The following is a 23,563-nucleotide window of genomic DNA, read 5'->3' as shown; positions in this document are numbered from 1 at the left end:
GTTATTAAAATCAAAATTAAAAGTCTTTCCTTGGACAATTGCTGGTTTTGTGTCACTGAGAAAATGATTTAGCCTCTTAGTATCCAATACAACTCTAAGACTAAGTTAAAGCATGTATTTTATCATGTATTGGAATACTTGCCATCTAGAGGAAGGGTTGTGGGGAAGGAGGGAAAAATTTGGAGCAGAAGTTTTGCAAGTGTCAGTGTTGAAAAATTACCCATGCATATGTTTTGTAAATTAAAAGCTATAATTAAAAAAAAAGACTTAGTAAAAGGCCAATGTGATTTTATATAGGTGAAGGGAATTTTTATATGACTAAAATCACACCTCTGTACTCTGAAAGAAAAATAATAGTCTTCTTAGGTTTGGGCTCAAATCAGCCTCCTTATAACTTCTGATCACTGTTACTCCTTTAGCAGAAATTGAGAATAATTTCACCATTTAAAAAAATGTCCAATCCTTTCTGCTCTTCAAAATCCTTACTCTAGTATCTGAAAACAAACAAAGCCCAGAGAGCAAGAGGCCCTTTGAAATCCTTCCCCTCTGGTCTCTTTGCCTCTCCCTTCCCAGGCTAAGATTCAGTCCCTCACTATATCGCTCTCCCCTTCTAAGCCATAGATGTCTTCTCTATCCACCTTTTGGTGCTCTCATTAACAAAGACCCAAGATGATGAGTGAATGACCTCTTCTTCCAGAGCTTCCCCACAAGGGTCTCCCACCTTTAAAACCAGTCCATCCCATCGCCCCGCATCCTTGTGGGTAGTGAAACCAGTATCGTCCTGAGTGAAGCGTCTCTCGGCTCTAGCCGTTCTGCATTCTTTCTCAGTGCCTTAATTCCTTCAAGCTTGATTTATTTCTTGTAAACTGCATTTCAGGCTTAGAAAGAGACATAATGCACAGGGGAGAGCGAGCTGAATTTAGGGCATGCAGTTATTTTTTTCCCCTTTGCAGATCCGGTTTATAAATAAGCCAGGAGCACACTCGCGATTAGAAAAACACATGTTATTTCTGAAGACGGGAAAACAAGAAGTAACATGATAGACTTCAAACGCACTTTGACCTTTCTTCTTGGCTTCCCATTTCCCAAACCCCCCAAATTCTGAGCGCTGAGCAGAGCCGACTTAAAGCAAAGATGGCCTTCCTGAGCTCATTAGCTTGGCCAGAAGGGAGAATGACATGTGAGCCAGGGGTTTCTGTGTTCATTTTCAATGTTAACCCCTCTAAATGATTTCAAGGAAAAATAAGGTAGTTCCAACTGAAGTCAGGGAGATCCATCTTTCTGAGTTCAAATCTGGACCTCAGTTTCCTATCAGGAAAATGAGCTGGGGAAGAAAATGGCCAAAACGCTGGGATCTCTGCCAGGAAAACCCCCAAATGGGGAAGATGGTGCCCACCAGCCTCAGAGAAGCCATCTGGCCCTAAGAGTCTAATGGGTAAAGCCCGAGGACAAAAATATGAAGATGGAGGGATGCTTCTGGACCAACAACTTCAACCTTCGTTTTACAGGCAAGAAACTGAAGTCCAAATAGGAGGAAAGACTCCAGAGGTGATGAGAGACAAAGCAAAGATTTGAAACAAGGTTCTTGGATTCCAAAGCCAGTGGTCCATTTGTTTTTAATTTCATTTCTCTTCCCCAACACCTAGTACAGACTAGGTAGCTGCTTGTGAATTACTTAATCTGTGGCCTCAATGCTCATAGGAATTTAATAGATGCTTGTGGATTCATTGATTCATGTCTTTAGGGCCTGGCACAGAGTAGGAACTTAATAGATGCTTGTGGATTAATTGATTGGTGCCCCTAGTTCCTGGCATATTTAGTAAATGCTTGAGGGTTGATGAAGTGTTTTGTATCCTCAGCACCTAACAGAGCATCTGCGGAGAGTAGGCACTTAATAATTGCTTGTAAATGAATTGATTTGTATCCTCGAGCCCTGGCCCAGAGTAGGCGTTTAGCAAATCTTTGAAGACTGTCAAATTGATTTGAATCTTTCATGACCAGAAGAGAAGACTTTTCATAAATGCTTCTGGGTTGATTGATTGCCTTGTACCCCAGGTACCTAGCACAAGTACCATGGCACATTCATGCTTCTTGATTGATAATGGACTGATTGATCGGATAATAACCTGGTTGTGATAGAAAGAAGATCAAGAAGTATATGAAGGATTTTAATTTAGGATTCTAGAATTCATTGATGATGGGATTTTGACCAGAAGAGAACTTAGTTCCTGTTGATTCCATCCACCATCTATACCATGAACACTCTGCAAAATGTCTCATTAAAATGGTCATCTGGCTACTTCTTGCTGTCCTGCAGGAATGAGAAGGTTACTCGCTGCCTAACAAGACAACTGGTTGCAACCAAAAGTAAAGGGAGAGGACATTCAGAGAACCCCAAAGTAGTCAGACCTGGGTTCCTCTTTCAGTTTTGCTATTTAAGTGTAAGGTAATAGGAGCATTCAGCTTTAATCTATTCTCACATGATTGTTTCTAACTTAGGTACTTATTACATGAATAAATGGAGAAGAAAAGACTATCAGGGCCTGGGCTATGATAGTTGTCTCTAAAGGATTCTCATGAGGAGTTTTGTTGTTGAATTGTCTGACTCTCTGTGACCCCATTTGGGGTTTTCTTGGCAAAGATACTGAGTAGTTTGACATTTATTTTTACTAGACATTGCACAGATGAGGAAACTGAGGCAAGCAGAGAGAAGTGACTTGCCTCCAGTTACCCAGAGTTAAACTTGTTCAGTTTGGCCCTAGGTTGAAGGGCAGTTGCAAGAGGCAAATGTAGTCCTGATGTCGGAGAGAAGTTCCAATAAGGAGAACTGTCTTGGATTGAGCTTTCTCAAGAGCCAGTGAGTTCCCGTCCTTGGAGGTCTTGGGATGCTAGATTGTTGGAAATGTGACAGTGGAGACTCCTTTTTAGCATCAATTAAACTATATAGTCCATTGAAGCACATTCAAACTCAAATTCTATGGCTGTTCAACTTTGTTTTTTAGAAAATTGAGAACCAGGGAGAGATTTATGGATTCATTGATTGATAACCGAAATTACTTGCTCAAGGTTCCTATAATCCCATAATTTCAGTCTTGGGACAAGAAGAAGCCCCCAGTAACTATCTCATCCAACTGATACCTGATCCAGTAGTCCCTCTCTAATAACCCTGACAAAAGGCCATTCAGCCTTTGCTTGCAGACCCTCCCCTCTGCCAAGTGAGGAGGGACTTCATGGCCTCCACAGCAGTTCATTCCACTTTGGAACATCTCCAGTCAGAGTTAAACTAGATTTAAAGCTTCTTAATGTTTTCTGATGAATCTATTTAAGAAAAAAAGTTATTAGGGCAGCTAGGTGGTGCAGTGGATAGAGCACCAGCCCTGAAGTCAGGAGGCCTTGAGTTCAAATTTGATCTCAGAAATACTTCTTGGCTATGTGACTCTGGGCAAGTCACTTAATCCCAATTGCTTTAGGGGAAAAATAAACAAGAAAAAAAAGTTATTTCGGTCAGAATGATTGGTCACTCAGATAGCGACAGAGGCAGGAAGTTGATCTAGGTCTTCCTTGTTCCAAGACTGATCCTTTATATCATCAAGAGATGGAATCTAGAATTGAGAGATTTCCAGGTTAAATCCCATAAAAATGTTTAAAGAAAGCCATGCTTATTTAAAACTAACACTGAATCTCTGCCAGAAAAGGCTTCTCGAAAACAACAAAACAAAACAAAACAAAACCTGGCTGTGGGTTTTGTTTGGAGATCCTTATTGTAATTGTGTAAAGTATGGATCCAAAGGCTCCCTTTTGAGTCTGACTCCAGGAGGTTTTGAGCCTGACACATTCTCATCTTGAACTAAGGGTCTGGATTACTTATCCACAATATCTTTAGATTCTCTTTCAACACTCTTAGTTAATAGTGAGCTAAGGGTCTGGTTTACTTATCCACAATATCCTTAAATTGTCTTTCAACACTATTAGTTATAGAACAGTTGAAAACCTCCATTTTTAAAAGCCTAGAATGAGGAATCAAATTTGTAGACCAAAAAAAAATCCTAGGAGCTCTAGTTTCCACTGATGGTGGGTGAAGACTTCTATACTTCAGTTAACCTTACCAGGCTTCTTCAGAATTATTAATTTCATCTTTTTCTCAGTGTAGTAATATCCCATGTCATTCACAGTTTGTTTAGCTATGACTATGGGCAGTGTCTTTCTGTGCCTTTGTAGAAATTAGAATCACATGGATTCTCCTTTGGATCCAGCCTCTTGTGACAACCGGATCCTCTGCTGTATCATTGCCCTTCTATGTAGTTTCATCTGGCTTCACTCTTATATATGCCTGTCTACAAATTTAGATAAATGGAGATCTGCCACCATTTTTAATTAAGAAAGACAAATTTCATGTCTATTTTGAAACCAGTAAGTTGGGGTCCAAGTCCCAGCACTGACACCTACCTGTCTGTTAGATAGCAAGTCGCTTTATCTCATAGTGCCTCGATTACAGAACAATTGCTGATCTTCATATATGGAATGATTTTCTGAGAGTTGCCTTTATTGATGAAATCACTCATAGAAGACAAATTTAAAAAGTGTATGTGTAGTCAGTCAAACAATAATTTTAAAAATACTTTCTATGTGCCAGAAACTGTGTGTAGGTCATACACAGCAAACCCCCAATATAGCCCTGATCCCACAAGGGATGTGTTCAACTGGGGGAGATAATATTCCAATGATTATGTAGATTAGTGATATGTACATTGTATTCATTACATATGCATATAAACAATAGAAGAGAATTTTGAGGGAAGTCACTATTTGGGAGGAAGAAGGGAGAGAATCAAGAAAGACCTTTTGTAGAATATGGGATTTGAGTCTTGAAAGCATCCAACAAAGCTGAGGGGTTATGGTGGGAAGCGATTCTACATATGGGACACAACCAGAGAAAAAGCATGGAACTGGGAAATGAACCATCATATATGAAGAAGAGTATGTGGAATAAATGGTTAAGGCTGGAAGGGAGAAAGAGGCTGTATTGTAAAAGGGTTTCTATTTCAATTTATATTTAATTCCAAAAGAACTAGATAGATTCTAGAATTTATTGAATAGGGAGATATATAGTCAGACTTGCACTTTAGGAAAACCACTTTGGTTGCTGAGTGGAGGATGCACGTGAGGAGAAATCTGGGGCAGGAAGAGGTATCACGAGGTTATTAGAGCCATCCAGATGAAAGGCTATGAAGTAGTAGGGTGGTGATGAGGAGAACAGAGAATGGGGGATGGAGGTGGGATGTGAAGTTAGGGATAATGAGAATGAACAATAAAATGGATATGTGGGATGAATGAGAATGAAGAGGCAAGGATAAGGCTGTGACCCTGGGTGCCTGAGGAGAAAGGAGTACCCTCAATAGCAATATAGAGTATATGATGTTATGGAATATTATTATTCTATGAGAAAAATCAATAAGATGATTTCAGAAAGGTCTGGAGAGACTTACACGAACTGATGCTCATTGAAATGAGCAGAACCAGGAGATCATTGTACGTGGCAATAAGATTATACAATCATCAGTTCTGATAGACATGACTTTTTTCAACAGCAACATGATTCAGCCAGTTCCAATAGTCTTGTGATGGAAAGATTCATCTGCACCTAGAGAGAGGACTGTGGGGACTGAGTGTGGATCAAAACATAATATTTTCATTATTTTCTTGTGTTTTGTTTTCTAATTTTTTTCTGTTTTGATTTGATTTTTCTTGTGCAGCATGATAATTGTGAAAATATGTATAGGAAAAATGCATATGTTTAACATATATTGGATTATTTGCCATCTAGTGGAAGGGGTGAGAGGAAGAAAAGAGAAAAAAAATTGGGAACACAAGTTTTGCAAGAGTGAATGTTGAAAACTATCTATTCATATGTTTTGAAAATGAAAAGCTTAAAAATAGAAATATGGAGGCTCTGAAGGGGAGAGTGCTTTTTGAATGAAAAGAGGAAGAGGAAGAAAAGACGTCTTCTTTTCCTTTTTCTTTCCTTTCTCTTCTCTTTTCCTTTCTTTTCTTTTTCTTTCCTTTCTTTTATCTTCTTTTCTTCTTTCTTCTCTTTTCATTTCTCTTCCTTTCTTTCTTTTTTCCTTTTCCTTCCCCCTGTTCATAGAGTATCATATCCTTACCCACTGGTGCTCTATCCAAAGGAATATAAATTTGAACACTGAAGCCTTGAAAAATATCTTAGGGTTTGTGGGCTAGATTTCTTATATAAGGTTGATGTCTTAAATCCATAGCACTCTGGCTCTCGTTGATAGGTTAACTATAAGCCCCAGATCAAGCACCAATTAGTCATTGTTTGGACCCTAATTGGCTCAGAGAGAGTGTAAATTACAATTGTTTCTGTTTTGGCCAGAAATCTTGAGATTCTTCTTCTCCCAGGTTGTTATATTTCTTATCTAGATAAAATAAGCCATTCTTTGCTTCATTTCTTACTTGGCCTTATTTGATGATTGAGTGTGATCTTTGTCAAACTGAGACTTGTTAAAATTTCACTTAAAAAGGCCAAAAACCTCCTACTCCCTCCAGGACATCTCCAGTCATCCTGATCTATATCCTGTCACTGGACCTTGATGGCTCTGGAGGAGAAAGTGAGAGAGGTAACCTTACACAGCCTCTGTTTAAATCCAATTCACTTGTGTATCATGGAATCACCCTCCTGAGAAGGAAGGATAAACAACAACAATGACAACAACAATAGAGAGAATTTTGATGATTTCTCCCAATCTCACATCTACATGTCATTATGGAAATTGAGTTCAAGCTTTGTTGACTCCATCCAGTTGATTATACCCACCATACCATATTGCTTTTCAGCATCCTTTGCTCTAACTAGAGATAAGAGGAAACCTTTACCCCCATTCATACAATTCCTTGAAGCCAGTTCATTATTCATCTGCTTTGTACCACATACTGTGTGTGTTAGTCCTGTAGATACAAACCTAAATACAAAAGGCCTCAAAAAACTTATATTCATTCATCTGTTTGTTTTTCCCTCAGTAGTATTTTATTTTTCCAATCACATGCAAAGATAGTTTTCATCGTTCATGTTTGGAAGATTTTGAATTCCATTTTTTTTCTCCCTCTCTCTCTTTTCTTCCCACTCCCCTAAGACAGCAAGCAATCTGGGGAATGATATTCTAATGGTGGCAAGCCACATGTATATAGATACCTGATTCCAACACAGACTAAGTAAATAGGATGGAGGCTATGTGGCAAAGCATAGATATGGTCAGAAAATCATGACACAAAATCATCAGAAAGGAAAGACTTTTTTTCCAAGAATTTCCAAGAATTCTTTCCAAGGAAAGAATTTTTCCAAGAAAAATTCCAAGAATATTTTCCAAGATGCCCATTCTATTTGCCTTCAGATAGAACAATACCTGAACTCTGCTCCCTTGTAGAAGATTCCATTCTAGGAAATGAGAATAATTCAGCAAGGAAATCTGCAGCTCCATCCAACAACATATTCTAATTTTTAAACACTATTACAATCATGAGGAACCTGATGAGACATCACGCAGGGTATCTAAGCAGAATACAAAGAAAAAGAGGAAAATGGTAATTGCCCTCAAAGAGCTTATATTCTCTTCTCTTGGGATACACTAGTATATACAAAATTCTATACAAGATGCACGTTAAAGAAGTTATATATGTACACACACATGCATGTCTACATATACATGCTCATATACATAGATATATGTTTATATACACATATGTGCATTATATATGTATGCATGTATGTATATATATATGTAGTATATACCGAATGAGGAATTTGAGATTCTCTATATAGTCAATATTTTCCACACTCATGAATGCATATATTTATGCATACATATATACACATAATACACATACACAATATATGTATATGAATAAATAGAAGTATACATCAGCATAAGAGAGCTAGCTCTGGATTTGGAATCATGAAGTCCTAAGTTCAAATCCAGCCTTAGACACTTACTATCTGATCCTAGGCAAGTCACTTAACGTTGTTTGCCTCAGTTTCCTCATCTACAAAATAAGGTGGAGAGAGAAATGGTAAACGATTTTAGATCTTTGCCAAGAAAACTCTGAATGGGGTCATAGAAAGTAAGAAATAAGTGGAAATGAGTAAACAATCACAACAACTAAAGTATCTCCCCACTAATTGCTTAATTAGTTAAGGGGAATTATTAATTCCCCTTAATAAATTAGGGGAATTTTAGCTGTGGGCTTAAGAAAGACTTCAAGTAGAAGGTGGAAGATGAATTGTTGTGAGAGTAGGGAGTCTCAGAGGCAAAAGTGTGTAGGGAGAACATAGGAGGCAGTAGTAGTCACTGAGAAGGCCCATAGGAAATGCTTAATGCAAGCTTGCTGAATTTAAATGAATTATTGATCTTGTCATCCCACACTACATGATCTTGGTATTTTCTTCCCTGTTTTTTTTTCCCCCTGAGGCAACTGGGGTTAGGTGACTTGCCCTGGGTCACATAGCCAGGCAGTGTTAAGTGTCTGAGATCACATTTGAACTCAGGTCCTCCTGACTTCAGGTGCTCTATCCACTGCGCCACCTAGCTGCCCCGTTCTCTGTTTTTTTTTTTTTTTGTTTTTTGTTTTTTTGTTTTTTTTTTTAATCACAAAGTAAGAACACTAGCATCTTTCCCTCAATGAAACCCCCAATAATAAAAAATCTTTGCAAGGATCATAGCATCATGGACTTAAATCTCAAACAGACTTTAGAATTCATCTACTCTTGTGTCTTCATTTTAGGGATATGGATAGGTACACTCAAAAAAAAAATAAATAAAGTGAGGTTCCCTAGGTGTTAAATGGAATACCTTGGACTTCAACCCTACTGATCGGTCTCTACTAGAGGGGCCTTCATCCTGTCTTACCGGGAACTACCATCCCATTTCCTGGCCATTTGACATCCAGAATAAGAGCAGACATTTACATCAAATACTTTTGTTGTGGATCTAATATTCAACATTTATAAAAACTAACAGGATATCATTCACCAAAAGAGTGGCTACAGGATATCAAATCAGTGATTAAAATGTAAACTATTACCAGCCATTTGATGGAATGCTTCAAAACATTAATAATTAGAGAAATGCAAATTGAAGCTACTCTGTGATTTCACTTCCTACGCAGCATATTGCCAAAGAAAGATACAAAATATGGGAATACTTAATTGTGTAAGGGTTAGCGAAATACAGGCGCAATGATGAATTGTTGGTGGAGCTGTAAATTGCAACATAATTGGAAAATTCTGAAATTTGGAATTATGCAAAGAATAGAACAAAAATATCTATCCCCTTTGACCCAAAGATTCAACTGTCAGGAAAAATGCCCCTAGAAGGTCAAACACTAAAACAAAACCTTTATAGATACAAAATATTGATAGCCAGAAATTTTTCAGTAAAAAAAAAAAAGAACTTGGAAAAAAGTTGATGCTCATTATGACTGAACAAATTGTGGTACGTGACTGTAATAGAAGATGAATGAGATATAAGACAAGATGAACATGATGAATGTAGAGAATCATAGAAAGACTTGTGTGATCTGATGCAATAGAAAAGAAAAAAAGAGGAAAATGATATAGACAATAACTACAATGAAACAAATGGAGAAAGCAATAACAAAAATTGATAGTAAAAACAATTGCTAATAAATGCTACAAATTACAATAATCAAACAGCCTCAAAGAAGAAACATGAGAAGACCCATTGTCCCAGTTCTTTTGCCAAAGGATGGGGCTAATTAATGCATGTGAGATACTTCATATGACATCAGAATTTGTTTACATGATTAGTTTTTTTAAACTTTTTTACTTTTTTTTTTTTCATTTTTTACTATTTGTTGTTATTCAGTCATTTCCCCAGTAGTATCCGATTCGTTCTGACCCCATTTCGAATTTTCTTGGCAAAGATACTGCTGTGATTCACCATTTCCTTTCTAACTCATTTTACAGATGAGGAAATTGATGCAAAGAGGATTAAGTGACTTGCAGAGGGTCATACAACTAGTGATTGTTTGAGGCTGGATTTGATTTCTTGGCTTCAGATCTAATCCACCGCTCCACCCATAAACCTAGCACATAGTAAACATTTAATAAAAATTCTTTCTTTCAATCAGAGTGTATATCTATGACTAGAAAGGACTTCAGTAATCCCTGAATCTGGCCCCCTGGATTTTACAGGTGAAAAAATGGAGTAAGGTTAAGTAACTTGGCCAAAGTCACACTGATAGTAAGTATCAGAGGCATAATTTCAAAATGTATCATGACCCCAGAGGCAACATTCTTTCCATTATGGTTTGTTGTCTTCCAAAGGACTTTGCACTCTCAATTTTCCAAGCTGAGAACCATTTTCCCTAGAGGAGAGATTTTAATCTGGGTCTCTGCATCAATTCAGGGGGTCAGCAGACTTGGATGGAAAAAAAAAAACTTTAGTTTCACTAAGTTCTAATGTAAATTTGACATTTCCTTCAATGTAAAAAAAAAAATCATTACTCTAAGAAGGGGTTTACACTGTCCCTCACTTGCAATGGCTATGTCTCTCTACCTATCTATCTCTCTGTCTCTTTCTCTTTCTCTCTCTCTTTTTTGTTCTATCTCTATATCTTTCTCTTTTTGTCTCTCTTTTCCTCTGTGTCTCTTTCTTTCTGTGTCTCTGTCTCTCTCACACACATATAGCAATCATTAAATTAAAATAATACAAATTCATTTTGTTTCATGATGCAGAAGTCTCAAATTTCTTTGAAGTTTATTTAAGCAAGTTTTCTGTTTTTTTTTCATTATCCAAACTTTAAAGAAGAGTTGAGATAAAAGGGTAATAATATTATTCAATATTTTAATTCTTCATTCACTTAAATGAATTCAATGTAATGACTATTTATTAAGTAATAAATAATTTTCCAAGCATTTGAGCTAGAGAAGTACAATAAAAAAATAGAAAAGATACTTAGCCTCCTTCCTGAAGCTTACATTTATTATTTCTGAATATTATGATCATTGAGTACTTTGATTTCAGCCTCCAAAATGATAGAAACATGATATAAAGATTTTACCCCAAAGCTCTGGGCGATGGGCGAGCGGTCGTAGAGGCAGCGGCCCCTCGAGTTCGGTGTATTGTTCACATTTAAAAATGACTTCTCCACAGCGTCTTTGGCTTCTGGAATGCCTTTGAACATCCTCCTTGCCTGCTTTTAATCAGACAACCGCTTCTCTGCTCAGTAGCAATTTTCTGTCACTTTTCAACTCTTCCCATTTTTCTTCTATTAAGAAAATGAGATACCAGACACAACAAGAGCAGGTGTCAACATCACTTGCCATTATCCCAACACCTTCCTCTTCACCAGCCCGTCTCGCAGAAGGGCTTGGCAGCGCTTTGTCAAGCTCGTTTCATCGAGCTCACACCCCGACCCACAGTGGATAATACTGGCCCCATTTCCAGAGGGAGGAAAAAACACCGCCATGAATATTACCTTACAGATAATTGTATTTGCCAAAGATGGAAGAAGAGATTAGGAATCATTCTATACTGGTTTTTATTCTCAACACTGTGGAGCTGGATGGAAACCTTCAAGGGATAGTATCCTTTCCCCCTAGATTGTATGCCAGAAAAGAAGGGTTGTCAAGAATACATTCTAATTTTAAAAAGGGGACATAATCCATGAACTAAAATTCTATAAAAGAAGTGAACCCAGAAAAGTGGGAACTTCTTAAAGAAGAAATTCTGGAGAGCCAAAGAGTATTTGTTGCAGTGAGTTACAAAAGGGGAGATATCTAAAGAGATTGATGTGGATGCAAGATAACTAACCCCAACTAGCTATTATTTTTTTAATTAGACCTTTTCTCCATCATATATTAGTATGGTCCACCATGAGGAGAGGCTCACACTTCTTTTTCTGCTCCTTAAAACCAATATAATGAAAACAAAACAAAATAAAGAACTCCCATTTTTTTAAAGTCATTTTTAACTGTCACTCAGTGCTAAACTGTTGCAAGCGTTGGTCTTTCTGATACTTTTTTCCAGCACTATTCTACTCTCCTACAGTCATCCTCTGCCAGGCTGTCAGTTTTCTGTACACTTGTTTAAACAACAACAATAAACAAACACAAACTAAATTGGTTAAAGAGTTCCCTCTGCAGTCAGATGGATTTTTTTTCCTTTCCTCACATGGGAGGCAACATGCTACTTTGGAGAGGAGCCAGAAGGATTGAGACTCTTATAAATTGTGTGATTTTAGACAAATCTAGAAGTCCATATAATGCATTATAGGTGGAAGGAACCATAGAAAACTTAGTCTAATCTCTTCAATTAAGAAAATTGAAGCCCTGAAGGATGATAGGCTTTTCCCTAAGTCATTCAGGTTCCTTTTGAGCCTCAGTTCCCTCATTTGTAAAACAGCGCTATACTTCATAGATATAGAAGTTCCCTTCTAACTCAAGATGCCAGGATGCTTTACATGGAATAGATTAAAGAGGTTTTCTATTTCAAATTCTTCAATTTGCAGAAGAGGAAACTTAACAGGGAGGTTGCAACTTGTCCATAGGTCAGAGTAGAAGTCATGTTGTCCGCCTTTAAATCTTTTTTTTTATGAATGAAAAAAAATTTTGATTATTATTTCTATGATAGATTGTTCTTGAAGTAAAGCAACCTCTATCATTTCAACTTTTCAAATACAGGATTTGCGATCAGAGCAGATAAGTATAGAGTTGTTTGATCTCTCTTGTTTCTCTGAGTGTTTGCTTGTCTTAGAAATTTTTGCAGAAATAAAAAAAAAAAATCATAGATTAAAAGAGGACCATGCATAAAATGGCATAATACTTTAAAAGTAACCAGGGCTGGTGGTAATGATATCCATAAAAATTTGGGGCAGCAAAGAGAAGTTAAGTAATATTTATTGGCTTTTTAAAATGAACAAATACTAAAAATTAGCCTTTAAATCTAGCTAAAGATTTAATCACCATGTGCTACTTTCTCCATCTTCTTTTTATTATTATTTTAACATCAATGACAATAGCTAAGGTCATTCACCCATTTTATTTGGTTCTCAAGACAGTCTTGTTAAGTGAATAGTGCAGGGGTTAGATTAATAAATCAGATCAGGATATAGTACAGAAGACTCTATATTTGAAGATCTGGGATCCGAACTAGCCCTTATAACAACTCTGGGAGCTTAGACAAGACACTCAACTTCTAGGATTTCCTTTTTGTCATCTGGAGAATGAAGGAATTGGACTAAATGGCTTTTAGGGGTCCTGCCAAAGGGAGGACAAAATGTACAAAATGAGAATGGGTAAGGAAGGTCTAAGGTCCCTTTAACTATGGAACATCTAGCTTGGAATAAGGAACGAGAGAGTTCCAATGTGCCCTCAGACCCTTACTAGATGGGTGACCTTAGGCAGGCCACTTAACCTGTTGAGCTTACTTTCCCTATCTGTAAAATGGGATCATAATAATAGTTATCTCACAGGTCATAGTAAGGATCAAATGAGATAATAATTGTAAAGTGCTTAGCACAGCGCCTGCTATATCATAAGCACTATATAATGTTAGCTATATATTCCTAGACTTAATGAGTCTCTGAGCCTCAGTTTCCTCAGCTGTAAAAAGAGAATAAAACTCCCCAGGAACTCCTTTAAAAGGAGGCTTTTTAAAAGGCAAGAAAGTTCTGTGCACACTATAAAGTGTTGGCTCTTTCTGAGTTCCTCGGCGTCCTTCAGGCTAGATCCCAGTGCAAGCTATTACCTCCAGGCTTCCATTACATGACATTCTCTCTCCAGCTTAAAAAAAAAAAGAATTTTGGAGCGCCTGCTGGAAGAGGGGAGCGGACCCCCCATTCCTAATCTGCATTTGCTTCCCAGGCCTTTCGTGCCAGTGCCACACTGTCCCGGTCCCATTGGACCATTTTATCAGCCACACACTCCCCAAAATGGCAACTTAATATGGCCCTGTGCTATCTCATAGCTTACATTAGTTCAGCCTGTCAGAGGCCTGTCAGCAAGTCTTGAGGAAGCCCAGAACCAATACCAGGAAAACTGAACTTTGACAGACACTCCCCAGCACCGATGCTGCTGGACATGAAGCAGTTTCAGCCAAACAGACCCATCAAGGATCCCTCTTGTTTCTTGGTTTATCCAGTTAAAAGTTGACCCTCCCCGTGGGTTGGGGCTTGGGTTCCTTAAGTCAACTTGCTGTAAAACTTGGAAAAACACCCCATTCTAGGCCTGTTGGACTGGAATCTTTGGCCAAGCCTATCTCTGTGATTCATTCCTCTCTCCCTTTCTCCCCTGTCCAAATGTGCTAGTTCTACACTGGCTGGTTCACTTGAGACTATCCAGGTTCTGCCCTGATTAGAAAGAGAACAAAAAGTTTCCCTGGAAAGTGTGGGGCTTGAAATGTAAATAATGTGGATGGCATATAAATAATACAGTCACACAATCATGACTTTTTGCAAAAAACAAAACAACCCTCTTTGGAGAAATAGCTGATAGAGCCGGGGTTCTTGCGCTCTTGCAAACTGGAGGCTTTGTAGGTATGTTTTCCTTTAAGCCTAAGCAGGCAAGTCCAAAATTCTTCTTGTTCCTAGCCAAACAGCTTTAAGGGTTCAATTATATGGTCAGGATTTTTACAACTGTATTCCCTTTATGTGTGCCCTAATAGCGCCGAAATTCAATCTGGTAGAGTGTTTGAACGGGTGGGGCTCCAAGAAAGGAAGATGGAGTTGTGCTCTCATCAAAGATGGAGATTTGACCTAAGATCATAGAAAATCAGACGCTAAAGGGTCCTTGGAGATCATCCATTTGCCAGCTTTGTTTTACAAATGTGGAAACTGAGGCAAGAAAAAGGGAGGGGTGACATTTTCTGAATTTTATAGTTTATCCTGGTCTGAGGAATAGCATATGACTCAGAAAGAATGATCACAATTAATGCTGAAATAGCTGCTTTGAAGTTCACCTTCCCTTTATTGAGGATCTTCCTTTTTTTTTTTTTTTTTTCTTCTGTATTTATCTTTTTTTATATGTAGTCGTTTGGAAATTGTCTTCCCCATTAGACAATTTGGGCTTGTTGAGAACTGGGCTTGTTGAGAACTGGGGACTTGTTGGGCTTGTTGAGAACTGGGACTTTCCCCCTTCTCGCTTTATCTGTACCTGTCTACTGCAGTGCCTGGATAGCATTTAATAAATGTTATTGAAGTTGAGTAGAACAGGAGAAGAAATGTTGGTACCAAGAAGAGTGATCGCAGTCTGATTTTCTATACAGAAAGGAAGAATTCATTCCTGACTAGTTTAAGCATTAGGAGTTGAATCATGAGCCATCTCAAACTTGAGGGTTCAGAAATCATATTAATCTCCACTCTTAGATCAAGCCCTTCCCTCAGCAGTCTTACTGTAGAGATAGCTAGATACTACTATAAAGAAGAGAATTGGGACAAAATGAGTTCAAATTCTGCCTCAGGTGCTTGCTGGATAGGTCACAGTGTCTCAGTCATATCTGCTTCATGATGACCCTATTTGGGTGTTTTGTTTTGTTTTGGTTTTTGGCAAAGATATTGTTTATTTCCTTCTCCAGCTCATATTATGAGCTGAAAAAGCTGAGTCTAAGTGATTTGTCTAAGGTCACATAATTAGTAAATAGTTGAGGCTGGATTTGAACTCAAGTCCTCCTGCCATCAGAGCCAATGTTCTATCTAATACCCCATTTAGCTGTCCCATTTGGGGTATTTTTGGCAAAGATACTAGAGTATATCTCCTCCAGACTATTTCCCAGATGAGGAAACTGAGGCAAAGAGTTAAGTGACTTGACCAGGGTCACATAGCCAGGCCAAATTTGAACTCAGAAAGAGTACCTTCCTGACTTCAGATCCAACACATTATCCACATTGCTATTTCCCTGCCCCAAGTGTTCTCAGACTTAGTTTTGTAATTGTAATATGGGATAAAAATAATAGTATTTATGTCCTAGGGCTATTCATAGAATGATCTATGTGAACCATTTTGTCAGCCTTAATATGGCCTATAAATACTAGCTATTATTAATATTGTTACTTATGATCTGTGGTGTGGATTTAATTAAAAAATAACCCACCTCTTTGAAGAGAATAATGATATTGTATATTTTCTGGTTGAAGCTGTAACACAATCCATTTCAGAAATAGATGGTGGAGGATTAAAGATACCAGTGTGAATTTAATATATACTATAGGGAAAAAAGGAAAGAAATCGTTTCCATCTTTATATAGTAAAACATTCTGGACAGAATACATGTAGAGGAACAATTTTATGGAATAGAAAAGAAAAAAAAAACTTTAAATTTAAAACCCTGGCTTGTAGTCCCAGATGCCAGACTCCCATTGACTAGTTAATGGGAAATTCCCATCTTGATGGATCCTGGGTCCCATCACCCTTCAGAAGCTAGAAAAGGAAGAAAAATGAATATTCTTAGTGTTTCCTGACCAAATTAAAAGCTTACCTTTGTTTAAAGGTAATGAAAAGTCTTAGATCCAAGAGTGAAAGCAAAGGGTTCTCCATGGGTGACAGTCACATCACCTCCACAGCCGTTGGAGACCCTGATGGCAAAAAAGATGAACTGAATCAGTGGGTGCGGTCTTCACATATGCTTCCTTCCAAACTGCCTTATGATGCAAAGAGGCAAAGAGCCAGGATTTCATTGACTTAGGGAATCCTGGAATGGGAAACTCTTCTATCAGAGGACAGCATGTTCTCTGAAGCAGAGTCCTTAAGGATTATGGCCTAGGTCAGTGGCTTGCTGATGGGGTCAGTCTTCACAGAATGTGTCAGAGCTTGGGCTTTATCCCCGCTCTTCGTAGCTCTGAGACTAGCTTTTTGGTTGTTTGAAGATATATTTACACATATTGCCTTCCTCTATAAAATATAAGCTCCTTGGGAAAGGGACCCACATGTGCAGAAATGTTCGTGGCAGCCCTTTTTGTAGTGGCAAGGAACGGGAAACTTATGGATGCCCATGAGTGGCTGCCCATCAGTTGGAGAATGGCTGAATAAGTTTTGGTATATGAGTGTTATGGAAAATTATTGTTGTTTAAGAAATAATCAGCAGGATGATTTCAGAGAGGCCAGAGAGACTTACGTGAACTGATGCTGAGTGAAATGAGCAGAACCAGGAGATCATTATACAAGTCAGCAACAAGACTATATGAGGATCAATTCTGATGGATGTGGCTCTCTTCAACAATGAGATGATTGAGGTCAGTTCCAATGATCTTCTGATGAAGAGAGCCATCTGCACCCAGAGAGAGGGGACTGAATGTCGATCACAACATAGCATTTTCACTCTTTTTGTTGTTTGCTTGAATTTTCTTTCTCATTTTTTTCCCTTTTTAATCTGATTTTTTCTTGTGTAGCAAGATTATTTTATAAATTTGTGTACATATATTGGATTTCACATATATTTGTAGATGTTTAACATATATTGGATTACTTGCCATCTAGGGAAGTGGGCAGGGAGGAGGGGAAATTTTAGAAAATTCTCTCTCCATACATTTTGAAAATTAAAAAAAAACTTTAATAAAAGGGCAGAGGTTGTTTCATTTTTGTCTTTGTGTGTCCTTGAATTGTGCTCAGTGAACATGTGATGAATAAATGCCTTTTGATCAACTGATTTCCCACATATGCAACAATGCAATGAGGTAGAAAGTGAAAGATTTCTAAGCCTGTTTTACTACTGGGTAAGCTGAGACTCAATGTAGTTATGTGTCATGATTAATATATACAAGAATTAAAACTGAAATCCATTGTCTTTTGACCTAAAATCTGGTTTTATTGGGATGATGGCATTATAATAGTGGAAAAAACATTGAATGGTCTTGAATTGAATTCTGACACTAACATGGTTATTTTAGACAAATCATTTAACTTCTTTGGTTCACAATTTCCTGCAAATAGGGGCCTAGGCCCTAGTCCCTTCGAATTTAAGAGAATTAAGAATTCCATGATCCCCTACACCATGATGGTTCTGCTCCTTTCATGTTATTCTCAACTATCAGTGAATACTTGAACCAATGAGGGAAATGTCTGAGCAGCTCCATGCCAGACAATATAAGGTGGGAGATTTGGGAGAATAAAAATCTTCCGATACCCTTCAGTTCATGGCACATGTAAGATTGACTAAGATTCTATTGACACAAGGTCAACCTTCTTGGGCTCAGACAGGAATAGTGACTTGTCTAGGGTCACAAAGGGACTAAAAATAGGCCAGGATCCTGAGTCTTCTTTCTCCTGCTGTGGTATCCTTTCTATTGCCTTATTTGGGGCACTTTGGGCAGTTGGAATTTGTCTGTCATGTGTCCAAGGGTTAGACATCATCTTAGACAGTTCTTGGCTTTGAGAAACCCAAGAAAAACTTCTCAATACCCATAACTCTAATTTGTTATCTCCTTAGATCTCTTTGTTCCTTGGTATGCAAATGGACCTATTCTGCAGACAGTGGATGGGACGACAGTTTTTGGAAGATGATCAATCTGGAAGATTTTGTGGCTGATAATTACTGCAAAATAGGTAAAAAAAAGAAAAAGAAAAGGGAAGAGAGAAATGGAACATATACAATGTTCATATACATATGCAATACAAAAATTATATATAAAAATATAAATATATATTTCTATTTATATATATTTATATAAATATAACACATATACACATACATGGATGGAACTTTTATATGTCTAAGTATATAGCTTTTATCATCTAGTCTGGATGGACCTATAATTTTATTGACATTAGGAATTCTTAAGAGAGCGCAATGGAAATAAGGCAACAAATGTGGAGTAGAAAGTTTTCTGCAAAGTTGAGAACTCTAGCTGAGGTGACCTCCTTGTAGAGAATTTATGAGATAGGTATGAGAATGGCACTGACTGGAAGGAGTTGGGTGGTTCAAAATCTTAAGGGATGGAGTGTGCAATCACTACGATGAGTACAGTTGACAACTGGTATTGGTGGAGGGAATTCTGGTCAAGAAAATTTTCCACAGTCAAGATAAAATCATAAGTCTGATCCAAAAATTCAACAACACAACAACAACAAAAATAGATGGATATACACATACTATTAAAATACAGAAATTGAGGGGCAGCTAGATGGTGCAGTGGATAGAGAGCTGGCCCTGAAGTCAGGAGGACCTGAGTTCAAATCCACCCTCAAATACTTAATATTTTCTAGCTGTGTGACCCTGGGCAAGTCACTACTTAACCCCAATTGCCTCAGCTATATATATCTAGATAGATCTATCTATCTAGAAAGATAGATCTATCTAGATATAGATATATTTATATATCTATATCTATATATCTATAGAGAGAGAGAGAGAGAGAGATATCAAGGCAAGAAAAATTTAATTCTTTGAATAAAAAAATCATTTCTTTGCATGAGCTGAATTCAAATTATGTGCAAGCTCTTAGATTTGGAAGGGACCCCAAGGGCTGTCCTGTCCAAATTGCATTTGAGAAGGTAAAACACTAGTTCTGGCACCAAACAATCAGGATTCAAATTCTAACTGTGGATTCTTACTGCCTTGTGTCCTCAGACTGGCCCCTTAATCTCCTGTGGTCCAGTTTCCTGAAGTGTCAAATGAGAGGCCGAACTAGATTATCACTGGGGCCACTTCTCCCCAGAGGCCTCTCTAAAAATCAATGAATACTATTCCTAGGTCTTATGACCCAAGACAATCAGCTCTCAAGCTGTATCCATGCTGTGTTGACATAAGGGATTCCTGGGATGGCTATGAGATAATTCAAGCAGCATTCAGTCCCTTTACTAAGGTTAAGCTTTTCTAATTGGCTCAACTAAGAACAGACTTCCAGTCAAGTCAACCAGCATTTATTAAGCACCAACTGAGTGCCAGATATATTAAAGAGCCAAGAGACAGTCTAATGTGATTGAAAAAGTCCTGACTTGAAATTCTAAGGACTCTCATCTTGGCTCTGCCATTAAGTAATGATTAGATAGAGATAATGAGTAGAGCAGCCTCTATAAATGAGAGGACCAGAGTATCTAACCTCCGAGACAGGTAGGGGACAACATTATTGGAGCTGGACTCTGGCCTCAGATGCTTATTGACTGTTTTGGGTACTTGGATGCCATCCCTCAGCTCACCTTTTATAAAGGATGAATATTCTACCACACTTGGACTTCGGTTGCCTCCAGTTAGGCTCCCTGTCTCAATCTTCTCTCTCACCCCCTCCTTCACTCAATTGCCAAAGTGATCCTCCTGAAGCCCCCAACTCAATAAACTCCAGTGTCTTCCTATTATTTCTATGATCATAACAAAGCTCTTCTGTCTTTTAAGCTTTGGACAACCTGGTCTCTTCCTTCTTTCCAACTTCACTCCCCCCAGGTCCCCTGAGGGCCATTGACCTTGACCTCCATGCCATCCCTGACCTAGGGTGCTCCTTTGCCAGCATCAACGTTTCTCGCTCTGTCTCATACCTGGTCTGCTGTCCCACCCCATCTTCCTTCCTTTCCAGACTCAGTTCTGCAAGAAATGCTTCCTCATCCTCCTCTCTCACCTCCCCTTCCTGCTGCCTTCTCCCCTGAGATTACCTTGCCAATCATAAAACTCGGAGAAAACAGCAGATTATTTATTAGCTGGTGCTACAGAGCTCAATACACATAACCCAGTCAGCCCACCTACCTTAAATTATCACTGTGCTCCGGGCGGTGTTTCTGGAAAGGGCTACAGAGAAAGGCAAAGAGAACCCCTTCCTTCAAGGAACAAGCCATCTAGGGAGATCTTTGCCTCCAGCTGGCTGCTGCCGGAAACTCAAAAACTGAGTTTGAGGTTTCGCTTTGAGGTCAAACTTCACTTTATTCTCCTCACACTGACCGTGATTACTGATGGCAAGTACTGATAATTACTTTCGTACTGTACTATATGTGTAAACAAAAATCCTCAAGATTTAACCATTTTCAATCACTGGCTGAATTCACATAGATGTTCCCTATTGAGGGCCTTCAATTCCACTTTGGGATCTAAGCCTTTTACAGCCTCCATCCAGAGGCTCGAAGACAAAGTCAATAAATAGCAGGTGCCTTTTATCACCCCATACTATTGCTCTCTTCTAGAAGAATATCTGTAATTTTATTTTATCTATTTATCATTTACTCTGATATCCATCAGCCTTTTTCTTCCTTTGTGTTGAGCAGATGTTCATCTTTCTCTTGGACTGGTAGCCCTGTTGGGAGCATTTTCTAAATCAGCTACTGCCCATTTTATTATTCCAAAAATGCATGTTATTATTTTTACCCAATTATGTTTTTCCTGACCTGGGAGTTTCCTGTGTCCATGGAAACATAATTCTAGTTGCTGTCTCCATCCCTATTATTATCATGACAATTAACCCTGTGGCTGATGGAGGCTAGAATAATGGCATGGTCTAGTTTTATTAGCATGTTTCGGGACTTGTACCAGTCTTAATTCTGGTACTTGAAAAATATATATATATACTTGAAATATATATATATATATATGTATATATACATATATATGTATATATACACATATACAAGTGCATATAAGCATGCATACATATATCTTGAGAAAACACATCCATATCTCAAGAAATATATATTGCTTGAGAATATAATATTATATATATATATATATGCACACATATATCTGTATGTATGTATAGTGCTTCATATAGCATCTCTAGGCAGCTTTTTCTCACTTAAGGCTCAAGCTTAATTAGTATATTAGCCTTGCTAATAGAGCCATACCTACAGGAAGCAATCATTAAAAGTCCATAACGTTAATCTACCAGAAAATTTCCAGGGTAACTTTATTAGATTTTTTTCTGTTAACTTAATGGACTTTTAATGGATGTCCTAAGGAGACATATCATTAACCAGAATATTGCCATGTGAGAATTAAAATCTGTTCCTTTTTCAAAATTAATGGTATGAGATTTCCTTACGTTCTTAGCCATGGTATTCTCCACCTGTTCTTTCTTTTGGATATAACATAGAAGACACTTCAGAGATATTGGTTATCAGGTAGAGATTTTAGGAAAATCTCCTGATGGATCTATTCAGAAATGGTTAATTGTATCTTAGAGTGATTAGAAAAAAAAATCGCTCTTGGAAGCCTGCCCATGAAGTGTTAAACATTTCCAATGGAATCAGTGCCCATTGAGGTCGGGGTATAAAGGCGCAAAACCTTTTAGCGGATTTGAGCATTTGGTGTTGTAGATTTCAGTGTTAATACAATTACCATAATTCCTTCCATATGCAGCTTTTAGCAATTCCTTTACCAAGCACTGAGAGCTCATGCAGTAAATAAATGCTTTACCAGAAAACTGAACACTTCAGCAACTGATGGCCTCATGGAGGAATATTTTTGAAATAAATTATTTACGAAGTGTAAGTTAAAGATAAATGCAATATTTATACGGTGCATTTCAAGGACGGGGCAAAGCAATTTACAGTGTTAAGTAAAGAGACACGCATATTGCTAGCAATATAATATTGCTGTTCAAAGTCATCTTTTGTAAAGAAAACATTTTGGGTGGGTCAGCGTGGAAAACCCCATCCAGAATTGAGCAATAAGTTTCATGAAGCTCAAGAACTTAATGGAATCTCTTTTATAATGAAAACTTTATTAGAACAACTTAATGTGTCACAGTCCCAATGGACAGCTCAAAACAAGTATTATATGACAAAATCGATCTGCATTTCAATAATCTGATCTTTGTCAATAAATGTTGATATTCCATTCTGTAACCATGTAATTTGGACTCCCTATTACCTCCAATATCATAAAAATAAGCCAAACCAAAAATAATAGAATAATAATAATTATTAATATTATTATTAATAGATTCTATTATTCTATTATTAATAGAATGAATTATTTAATAAAAGAAGAGCAAAGCAGATAGAAAGATCCTTATAGGAGTGGGATCCCTATCATTCTTTACTTTTTTAGTGGGAGATTAGTTTGTACAAATCCTTTATATACACACAAATATAGATATATACATAGCCATACTATATATATATATATATATGCAGATGTTTCAGAGAACATAAAATATATTTTTTAAAGTTATATACAAGCCTTGAAAGAGAATAGAATACGATTCAAGAGAATTGGGTTCTAGTCCCATATCTTCCAATAATTTAGCTATGTGACTTCTGGGACCTCCCTTTCTTCACTATCTTATAATTTTTCTACCACCATTTATGAAATATGGAGGTTGGATTATATACTTATAAGAGTCCATTTTAGCTTCAAAATGCGTTCATCACTTACATTTTCATAATGCTTATTAAAGGATAAGAAATGCTCTCTGTATGTTATAAAGGAAAGTTTTTATTGGCTCTAGATCTAAGTTTGGGAGAAGCCTCAGAGGCCACCTAGTTCAATCCCCTTATTTTACAAATGGGGAAATTGATTTGTGTCCACACCAAATCACTTTCTTTATTCTTGATATCAGTCATCCAAGATCTCTGGGCTTTATTGTCATTTTCTAGATAGGGGACCCTCCTTTTGTCAGT

At 37.6% G+C, this 23,563-nt stretch overlaps 1 protein-coding gene across 2 annotated transcripts in view; it reads left to right on the top strand.

Annotated features, from left to right (window-relative positions):
- The window catches only part of FGGY (FGGY carbohydrate kinase domain containing), a 499,331-nt gene that overhangs the window by 202,876 nt on the left and 272,892 nt on the right, over window positions 1-23,563 (top strand). For both annotated transcript variants that reach the window (XM_023501686.2, XM_003767302.4), the window contains exon 6: window positions 18,453-18,568. In XM_023501686.2, the coding sequence (XP_023357454.1) occupies window positions 18,453-18,568 (116 nt within the window). The remainder of the gene's footprint in view (window positions 1-18,452; window positions 18,569-23,563) is intronic.

The sequence above is a fragment of the Sarcophilus harrisii genome, chromosome 4 (assembly GCF_902635505.1).
Source record: "Sarcophilus harrisii chromosome 4, mSarHar1.11, whole genome shotgun sequence".
Taxonomy (NCBI): Eukaryota; Metazoa; Chordata; class Mammalia; order Dasyuromorphia; family Dasyuridae; genus Sarcophilus; species Sarcophilus harrisii.
This window is presented reverse-complemented; position numbering and strand designations above follow the sequence as displayed.